The following is a 10,798-nucleotide window of genomic DNA, read 5'->3' on the forward strand; positions in this document are numbered from 1 at the left end:
TCATCAAGATCTTTCATAAGATCTCATTTAACTTTGGAATTAGATATCGGCAAATTGGCTATCCTACCATGTTCGAAATCTCTAATCTCCCTAGTCACCTTTTTAATTGCAAGATCATTGTTACCCAAAATTACACCTAGGTTGGTAATATTTTTAACAATGCGATTATCTGAAAGACATAAGAAAGAGCCCGAGCAAGTACCTTGATCAAGGTTGCGTTTCGCAATAAGCTGTTGCGCCCTTGTCAATGAGTGCTCGTCGAGAGATCCCGCCCTTCTCGCGCTAGAGCAGCGACTAGGTCCCTAGGCTTGCATAGAAGACGCCTTCACTGGCGTCACCAAAGCCTCCTCACGACCATCCATCTCGACGACACCCAATGAAACAGCCTCTGCGCCAGATTCAGTGGTAGAGTAGCCCTCCTGGTCAGCCCCACCCACCTTGTGTAAATCAGCCGCATCCATGGCCATGTCACCCACCATGTCTGTGCTCCCAACGAAAGCGTCCAACTGCTGCAATTGTGTAGGTGTTGCTGCAGGCGCAACTTTGAAAGCTACAGCCTCGCCAGTAACTCCCTCAAAAGTGGTTGCATCCCTGCTGCACGCAAACTTGCCATCAGCACCCAACGACTCCATCACTGAGTCTTCATTGCCATCAGCACCCAACGACTCCATCGCTGTCCCATTTGTGTTTCCCATTTAGGTCATATTGTTTTAGTCCTTGCTTGCTATTAACCATGAGCTTCGCATCAGGTAGCTATTGGGTTAACCCCACCAAAATCAATGACACATGCTTAGGAATTGGTTAACGGGCATAAGCATAAAAGAAAGAAGACTGATTTTTGTTGGGGCCGTAGCCCGTATGTGGGCAATATAGTGTACACGTAACGACTTAATTTTTGAGAAAAAAATATTTACCGCAGTCTTCAGGGGAGCGTACTGGCTGCGATTCTGGTCCCTGCTACAGCGTGAGGATACAAGGAAGACTGTTTGTTTGGCAAGCAAGGCATTGGAGGTCGTCGCCTTGGATATCTTTGCCAAGAATGGATGGAGAAGCAATAATAGACTTTGCTTTTAATTCATTTAAGTCATTTGTGTACTCCTCTCTATTTTATCAGCTTGTTTGCTGAGAATTTTGTAAAAACTTGACTGTGTGCGGCTGCAGAGGCCGTAGACGTATCCATTTTCTAAAAAAATACCGCTTTGTTGAGGTCCTCTGAGTGGCTTTCTCCAATCTAGCTTGATTGCTTCCCTTGTGCTACATTTTCAGAGAGAATATGGATCTGAGTGCCCCTTTCATTAGCTAATCCTCTGAGTGGCTTTCCCCAGATCGATGGATGGCCCTCTAAGCTCCTCATGAAAGAAAGAATGAAGAAGCGGGACGAAGAGGAAGAGAAAGGAGATGAGCTCCTCTTATGTTGGCTGAATTCGCCACTAATTATTAGCTAATCAAGGTCTCAACATTACGACCAAAAAGATGAGTATAACATTTGTAGTGCTGCTAGCCTGCTACATGCTTTTGACCTAGCCGTACGTCTGGTGAATGAGCCAGAGCTGAGTAGAAAGCAGCATATATACTTTGCAAGGAAGCAAAACCTAAATAGATTCCACACCATGCAGCCAAAAAAAATATATCAACTGAGTCGTATTTTTTTTATCATAAATACAGATTTCGGCCAAAAATTATAAACACTTGTTGTTACAGTACTGAGTATTATTTTTCACTCAAAAGTAGTAGGTTTAGAAGAAGAAAACCCCTTTGAACCAAAATAGTTGTTCCTGAACTTTACGTAAAATTGAACTGTTTATATGTGAAAATTCTTCAAAATTATTTCCCGTTTCTGTCCGGCTGGTTGTTTTGGCCCCACACGTCGCTGGCCCTAACCCTTGAGAGTCGAGACGGCCAAAGCCAGAAACTAACCCAATCTCGCAACCAACCGGCGGACCTGCCGAGCACAACCAGCGATAGATCGACATGCCGCGCCGCCGCCCTCGCTCGCCGCCTGCGCTGATGGAGGATGCCGTCGAGGAGATCCTCCTCCGCGTCCCGCCGGACGAGCCCGCGCACCTCGTCCGCGCCGCCCTCGTTTGCAAAGCCTGGCGCCGCACCCTCTCCGACCGTGGCTTCCTCCGCCGCTACCGCGGGTTCCACCGGGCGCCGCCGCTCCTCGGCTACCTCCACAGCCTGTACCACGAAACCGGGCCCCCGATCCCCGCATTCGTTCCAACCACCGAAGCCTCCCCCATACCGCCGCTGCCGCTCGACGGCGGCTCATATTGGGCGCGCGATTGCCGCCACGGTCGCGTGCTGCTCCAGTCCTTCCACCAACCCCAGCGCCTCCTCGTCTGGGACCCGATCACCGGCGACCGGAAGGAACTGAGCGCGCCCGCTATCCTGCACACTACCTATGCACATGCCGGGGCTGTGCTGTGCACCATAGATGGCTGCGATCACCTCGACTGCCGCGGTGGTCCGTTCCTCGTGGTCTTTGTGTGGGCGAACGCTTCCGACGGCGGGGATGGTCTTGAAGAATGGGCGACGACGTACTCTTCGGAGACCGGTGTGTGGAGGCCCTCCGTCTCCATTGTTATCCCTAACTTTAACCACTATATTGCGGGGAAGCAGCCATGTCCTCTGATCGGAGACGCTCTCTACTTCACCCTTCGGTATGGATTAAGCATCCTCAGGTATGACTTGGGTGGACACCGGCTTAGCGTCATCGAGCTGCCGCCCCGAGTGTTTGGGCGCATTGTCATGAAGGTAGAGGATGGAGTGATGGGATTAGTCGCCATGTCGAACAACTGCATCTACAAGTGGCTCTGGCAGGTCAATGCTAATGGCGGCACTGGTGGATGGGAGAAAAACATGGTTATGGAGCTCAAGACACTGCTCCCATGGCCTGCCCGGCGCACAAGGCATCAACTGATCGCCCATGTGGAAGGCACGGATACGATTTTCATCAGAGGAGCCCGACGCGCGGGAGTCTTCACACTCGATCTCAAGTCAAGGAAGGTGAAGAAGGTTGGAGAAGAGGTAGACAACTATCCTATCTTACCTTACACGAGCTTCTATACTCCAGGTATTAGGCATGCGCCTTTCTTCAACATCTGCATCTTATTCGCGTTATTAACATCCATTCTTGTAACCGTTCAGAGGTACATATATTAAATATGATAACAATTGAGCCTACAAAGTATGGTTTTTATTTTGCCAGATCTTGTTAAAGGGCAGACTGTCAGCACCATGACTCAATGATGGATCAATTAACATGAGTACAGTCCGGACTGCTACTGTCAGCTTCTTGAGGAGCTGGTGATTAAGTTATTTTGTCTCAATAATTCGAGGTTTGGTTTCATTAAGTTGGGCATTGGGATCAATTATTCTGTCTTGTGTTCAGAACTCAGAAGAGTAGTTTATTGCTTAAGTAATAAGCTTTTTCACGGTCCGTGGAGTGCCTGTTTTTACCTAGATACCATGCTCAATTAGTATGTCCCTTCTCACAATATTTTCATGATTGTGGCCCAAGATTTTTGCCTCTGCTAATTTTTGTGAATGCTCACTTCATGTTTGCAAGCTTACCTAGAATCAACATACTGAATCTTCTCATCTCTTGTGGAACATTGTATCTTCTCATCTTTTTTTAAGGGCGGGTGACGCCATGAGCCGCTCCTCAAAAAGGAGCTCATTTTGTAGGGGCGGGTAATGACGTCATTCGTCTCAAAAAATATATTTTCAGATGCTCTCCACTATTTGTAGGAATAGATTACTTTTTAATCCACCCCTAAAAGAAAAATAGGGCATCACTACAAATCATTTTTGTAGTAGTGGATGAATATATAGGAATACATAGATTAGAGGGCAAGTAGCCTCCCCAAGGGATAAGGAAGGTTATCTCGGGATTACAATCAATCCTAAACTAACTATATCTAGAGTTGCTTAATATACTCTAACAAATTACAATGTATACATGGCCTTGAACTAACTAAAAATTAAAAACTTAAACTGTGCACTAATATTGCAATCGAGTACCATATACAGATGTTAGGTGCATAGCAAGGTATACTTTCACCTCATTGAATTATGGAGCAGCCTCAATATTCCAGAGCAAGTAAATATTTAAAATAAACTAATGCTGGAGCAATATCTCTATTGAAATTTGAAATGCTGGAGCATAACAACAACTTATTAGGTTATGTAGCATAAACTAAGTGCTGGAAGATCTTTATTTTAACCTCACAAATAAGTGGATACATAATGTACATTCCTTTTTAGTTACAGGTAAGTCTACTTTTCATTATATATATGAAAGTTCACGTGACATTGCAACACCTTGATCTGTACATTATACATACACAAATCAACAACCACCCAGTATTGAGTAATGGGAACTAAAGAGATCCAAATAAAAAGAGACGAGATATCTTACTCTATCTCATTGCCACAAATTTAGGTCCTGCAATGAAGCAAAACGAATAGGAAGCTATATTCCATAAATCCATTGTCTCTTCTAAAGAAAAAAAATAGATGAAGATGTTATAATAAGAAAATGAAATGAATATTTCCATATGAGCATAAGCCTATCTTTGATATGATAGGATCAGCGATCCTACCACGGCTGCGTATGTTGTAGGGGTGCGAGAGAGGAGGGCGAGGCTTGGGCAATCGCCGGCGTAGAGGCGCCGTGACTGCCAGTGCGAGCACTGGTGATGGCGGCGGCGGCGGCACGGAGTACGTGAGGAATAGAGAAAGAAAGAGAGGGAGAGAGAGAGACGTGGGTTTTGGATGGCCCCGTGAGGCTAACTAAGATTGATTCGCAGCCTATTTTCCTTCCAATCAAGTGTACGGCATATATAGCTTACAATGTCTAATCTTATGGAAATAAACTTTACGCCTAAGGAAACAATTGATTGTGGCCCTCCTAGCCACTTGTGCACCACCGACGCTGGTACGTGATCAACGGCGGCGGTTGCGCTGGTCCAGGCGCATGGGTCGGCTGGGCCGAGGCCCTAACATCTCACCGCTCCTCAGGAAACAGCTCGTCCTCGAGCTGAAAGTCGGGGTAGCGCTCGAGGAAGGACTCCGTGGCTCCCAAGTAGCATAATCCGGAGATAGGCCCTACCACTCCATGAGGATGTCCAAGGCACCTTGCTGGAAGCGCGCCCGTCGCACCCGAACGGGAGTCAGGACCACCCTGCCATCATGGACAGGCGACAAGGGCGGCGTGGTCATCGAAGGGTCGCCCTGGAAAGGCTTCACAAGCCCCACATGGAAGACATCATGGACACACGAGCCCTCCAGAAGGTGCAAGCGATAGGCCACCTTCCCAATACGCTCGATCACCTGGAACAGACCTACATATATAGCGAGGGCCCAGCTTGCACATGGGACGACGGTCCAGCGAATGAGTTGGCATGTGAAGCAGGTGAAGCCAGACCCAATCGCCCACCGCAAACTCCAGCTCGCGGTGGTGGGCGTCGTAGTAGTGCTTGGCGTGCTGTCGGGCCTGGAGAAGACGCTCGCAGACGTCGGGGAGGAAGGCGTCGTGGTCGTGGAGCAGCGTGTCGACTGCCTCTGTCTGGGCCGTGGTGGTGGTATGTGGCAGCAGCGCCAGCGGGGGCCTACCGTAGACGACCTCGAATGGTGTCACACCGAATGCCAAGTGGAAGGAGGTGTTGTATAAGTACTCCGCCTAGGAGAGCCAGTCGACCCAGGCTCTCAGACGATCTCCTGTAGGGCACCGTAGGTACATGGCCAGCACTTTGTTGACGACCTCTAACTGCCCATCCGTCTGAGGGTGGAAGGCTGTACTAAAGCGGAGCTGACCAAAGAAGTCGTGTACGGATGACTCAAGGCGATGAAGTGGGCTTACTTGGAGAAGCGATCAACCACCGTGAGGATGACTGACTTTTCGTGGACCTTAGGAGGCCCTCGATGAAATCCATCGAGATGTCCGCCCATACCTGCGTGGGGACCTCGAGGGGCTACAGCAGCCCTGTCGGTCATTGAGTCGGTGTCTTGTTGCGCTGGCACGTTGGGCAAGCGCTGACGTAGTCCTGCACCAGCTTCTTGTCGTGAGGAATGTAGAAGTTGGCGCGGAGACATTGCAGGGTCTTCTGGACGCCCTCGTGGCCGGCTGAATGGACCACGGAGAGCACCTACTGGCGAAGGTCATGCTGGGCGGGCACGAAGATGTGCTTGCCGTGGAAGAGGAGCCCAGCGTCCGTACGCAAGGGTGCATCGAGGCCCCCCTCCTAGTGCTGGGCGGCGGTGGATGTGGCCACGTGGATGTCGTCAAGGAGGCTGAACGACGGTCTGGAGATGGTGTGGAGCTCCGCGGTGTCGTCGGAGATTGACTCGCTATCACGGCGGGAGAGGGCGTCCGCCACAGAGTTTAGGCGGCCGGGGCAATACTCCACGGCGGAGTCGAACCCGAGCAGCTTGCTGAGCCAATGTGCCGCGGAATCGTCGATAGCCGCTGGTCGAGGAGGTACTTCAGGTTGTAGTGGTCGGTGCAGACCAGAAAGCGGTGCCTCCAGAGGTAGGCCCCCCAATGCTGCACAACATGGACCAAGCTGATGAGCTCCCTCTCGTACGCTGCCAACTTGACATGGCGGGTGGCGAACGGGCGGCTGAAGAAGGCAAGGAGTCCGGACCCCTGCTATAGCACCGCATCGAATCCGGTGCCAGAGGCATCACAGTCCACCACGAATTGTCGCTCGAAGTCCGGCATCTGCAATACCGGCCCAGTAGAGTGCCTTATTCAGTGTTGTGAAGACCTCCGCCGCTTCTGCGGTCCAGGCGAAGGCCTCCTTGCACAGGAGGCATGTCAGGGGGGCAGCAATCACCCCGAAGTCCCGGATGAACTTGCAATAGTAGCCAGCGAGGCCCAGAAAACCACGAACGCCCCAGGCCGAGTGGGGCTCAGGCAAGGACACAACCGCCTCCACCTTGGCGGTGTCCATCGCGACTCCCTCGGCCGAGATGACATGGCCAAGGTAGACGACCGAGCGGGAGCCGAAGGAGCACTTCGAGCGCTTGAGGTGGAGGTCGTGGGCATGTAGTGCGTCGAGGACTAGGCGGACGTGCTGCAGGTGCTCAGACCACGAAGAGTTTTAGATCAGAATGTCATCAAACAAAACGAGAACAAATCGCCAAAGGAACGACTATAGGACATCGTTCATAAGGGCCTGGAACATGGCTGGCGCGTTGGAGAGATCAAATGACATGACAAGGAACTCGAAGTGTCCGTGGTGAGTGCGGAATGCGGTCTTCTCCGCATCAGCCAAGTACATATGCACTTGATGGTAGCCTGAGCGCAAGTCGAGCTTGGTGAAGTACTTGGCGCCATGCAGCTCATTGAGGAGCTCGTCGACCAATGGGATCGGGAACTTGTCCTTGGAGGCCTTGTCATTAAGCGCGCGGTAGTCAATACAAAAGCGCCAGGTGTCGTATGCCTTCTTGACCAGCAGCACAGGCGCCAAGAACGTGGAGGTGCTGGGTCGAATGATGCCCTGGGATAGCATCATGGCACATTGGCACTCATTCTTCTGCAGCTGCAAGTAGCGGTACGTCCGGACCGCCATTGGTGTTGTGCCCTACAGGAGGTCAATCCTGTGGTCGTAGGAGAGGGACGGAGGGAAGCCGCGCGGCTCGGCGAAGACGTCGTCGTACTGCTAGAGGAGGACGTTGAGGAGTGGGCGAGTGGGGTCGGCCGCGAGAGAGCGCTGGCTCGGCTCAGAGATGTCATTGCGTGGTGATTCGATCCCATGCAAGAAGACACAGTGCCCATGCCACCAGAACGCCATGCAGAGTTCCTCGAAGTCCCACAAGATCGGGCCCAAGGTCCGCAAGTAGTCGACGCCGAGGATGAGGTCGAACCCGCCCAAATTGATGTCGAAGCAGCTGATGGTGAAGTCCTCCTGGTCGATATGCATGGCAACGTTGCGGGCCACCGCCCCGCATGGAATGCGGTCGCCGTTGGCAACCATCACGCGCAGCTTGGCGCCCGATGTTGCCAAGCCGATGCGGCTCATCAGATCCGTGTGGATGAAGTTGTGCATCGAGCCGCGGTCGAGGAGGGCTGTCAAGCGGTGTCCGTGGATGTAGACATGGACCCTCATCGTGTCCTCAGTGTGGATGTCGGCGATGGTGTGGAGGGAGACAACCGGCTCGGCGTCCTTAGCTGGCTGGGCACCTGCACTCCTAGCCGCAGTGTCGTCCTCGCCATTGAACGTGTAGTCGGCCACCTCCAAGTAGAAGAGGCGTTGGCACTGGTGGCCACGGACGTAGGGCACATCGCAGTTGTAGCAGAGGCCCTGGCAACAGGGTTCCATCATCTTGTCTAGCGTTAGATGGCGAAAGGGACGTGGCGGCGGCGCCGGCGGTGGCAGTGCCGGTGCTGGAGGAGCTACGCGTGGCGCCTCCGGGGGTGGCAGAGGTAGGCGTTGAGGTGGGAGCCCTGCACGCTGCGGTGGAGCGGTCGCAGTGGCCGCTGCGCGACGCTCGAAGGCCCGAGCAAGGTACATGGCGGTTTGCAGTGTTTGGGGCGCACACAACTCAACGTCGACGCGGATGTGGTTCGGCAAGCCACCTACGAAGAGTCTGCCTTCTGCTGCGGCGATTGCTCCGGCGTGTGACATACCATGGCGTTGAAACACTCCTGGTAGTCCTTGACAGTGCTATGCTAGGAAAGTCGAGCCAGCTCCGACAAGCGATTGGAGCGGCTGGTTGGCCTGAAGCGCTGGTTGACGAGCTCCTTGAGGTGCTCCCACAATGGCATGCCCTTGTCCTGCTCGAGGGCGTAGTAGAAGGTTTGGGACACCCCAGTCAAGTGGTACGAGGCGAGCTAGACCCGATCCGAGGCCAATGTACGCAACCTGCGAAAGAACTGCTAGCAGCGGTGGAGCCAATTCAACGGATCTTCAGCGCCGTCGTAGGTGGGGAAGTCGATCTTGCTGAAGTGAGGGACCCCGTGCGTTCGTTGGTGCTGCCATACCCTAGGCCACCTGGCGCGCCATGAGGGATGAACCGGGGGGGTCGAATGCCGAGGGGATCGACGATAGGGAGTAGGGGAACAGGATGCTGGTGATCGGCAGGGTCGTCGACGATACCGGGGGTGCCGTAGCAACTGTGGATGCAGTGGTCGAAGAGAGGCTCGCCCACGTCGTGGAGCCTTACCCCGGCATCCCGTAGGGCATGGATGCGTGGGGGGTCAGCGGCATGCGCGCTGCCCTTCATGGCAGCCAGGCGCGCTTGCATCTCGTCTAGCGTGTCCAGGCGGAGCACCTTGGTCATCATGGCAGCAAGCCCTTCGATGGTCGGCAGCGGACGTGGTGGGTTTGGGTTCTTGTCGACGCCTGACATTGCTGATACCAGGTTGATAGGATCAGCGATCCTACCGCGGTTGCGTAGGTTGTAGGAGTGCGAGAGAGGAAAGCGAGGCTTGGGCAATCACCGGCATAGAGGCGTCATGACTGTGAGTGCAAGCGCTGGCGATGGCGGCGGCGTGGGCGTGGAGTACGTGAGGAACAGGGAGAGAAAGAGAGGGAGAGAGAGACGTGGGTTTTGGTCTTTTGGATGGCCCCGTGAGGCCATCTGAGATTGATTCTCAGCCTATTTTCCTTCCAATCAAATGGACGGCATATATAGCTTACAATGTCTAATCTTATGGAAATAAACTTTACGCCTAAGGAAGCAATCGATTGTGGCCCTCCTAGCCACTTGTGCACCGCCGACTCTGGTACGTGATTAACGGCGGCGGTTACACTGGTCGAGGCGCATGGGCCGGCTGGGCCGGGGCCCTAACATGATATATATGATGCCCTGCAAAATTACAGAATTGAAATTTTGTATGATACGAAATCTGAACAATTATTTTTTTTCTAAGAACACTGCCAATCTGGCTAGTTCAGTGCACATTTAACTCATGCTAACTCCACTAAACAATTGGTTTTAAATTTGAGACTAATTGCCTTTCAAAGATTTAAAATTCTATGGAGATCACAATCGGAGAAGTATGCACAAACTTTGATTCAGGCTTCTAAGCCATCTTTGACAGAAGCGTAGTGTTTCTACGGTATACCCATGTATTTTTTTTGGGCCATAGGCTCCTCACACCCAAATTTGCTAAACCCAAACAATATCCTTGAATGAATGCAGGTCGTATCTCCCTCTAGCACTAGCTTTGACACCATAGTGTCTCCAAATATGATGAGAAAGCGGAAATGTGCGCCGTCGACAACGAGGCAGCTAGTCGTCTGGGACCCCATCATCGGCGGTCAGGAGCATGTGCGCCGTCAACAGCTGCGACCACCTCGACTGATACGGTGATCGGTTTCTGATCTTTGTGGGCATGAGCTATACGTGTGAGCATGCCAAAAGAGTTCAACGCCATTCTCATGAAGCCAGAGGATGGAGAGTTAGTACTTGTGGCCCTGTTGAACGATTGCAAGTTGCAACTACATGTGGTCGCGGCGAGCTGGTGGTAGTGGCATTGATGGCTGTGGGTGCTTCCTCTGCACAATCAAACAGCCAGAAGCCCGGCACCACGAATCCAACCTTTCCACCTGAGTTGCCATACTGCGAGGATGAAGGCGGCAGCAGCAGTAGTACGAGCTGCCCTGCACGGAGGCGGTGCGCCGCTAGGGCAAGGCATGTACAGGGTATCAACCTAAACATCTGCAAAAATTAAGGTATACCCACATCTTAGAATAACATGTACAACATAAACCCTCCCCTGAAGGGATCATATCATCATCCATCAATATACCCACAGATGAGGCCACTACCTCCAGCATCAAGG

At 52.3% G+C, this 10,798-nt stretch overlaps 1 protein-coding gene across 1 annotated transcript; it reads left to right on the top strand.

Annotated features, from left to right (window-relative positions):
- Positions 1 to 2,007: 2,007 nt before the first annotated feature.
- On the top strand, positions 2,008 to 3,252 carry LOC120659091. The gene is made up of 2 exons (XM_039937152.1): positions 2,008 to 3,076; positions 3,212 to 3,252. Exons 1-2 carry the CDS (start codon positions 2,008 to 2,010, stop codon positions 3,250 to 3,252), a joined length of 1,110 nt encoding a protein of 369 aa, XP_039793086.1.
- The last annotated feature ends 7,546 nt before the right edge of the window (positions 3,253 to 10,798 follow it).

This window comes from Panicum virgatum, chromosome 2N, assembly GCF_016808335.1.
Source record: "Panicum virgatum strain AP13 chromosome 2N, P.virgatum_v5, whole genome shotgun sequence".
In the NCBI taxonomy this organism is placed as follows: domain Eukaryota; kingdom Viridiplantae; phylum Streptophyta; class Magnoliopsida; order Poales; family Poaceae; genus Panicum; species Panicum virgatum.

Coding starts and splice junctions, on each gene's coding strand:
- LOC120659091 (XM_039937152.1), top strand. CDS start 2,008: ATGGAGGATGCCGTCGAGGAGATCCTCCTCCGCGTCCCGCCGGACGAG. Junction 3,077..3,211: donor CACGAGCTTCTATACTCCAG/GTATTAGGCATG, acceptor TTATTTTGCCAG/ATCTTGTTAAAGGGCAGACT.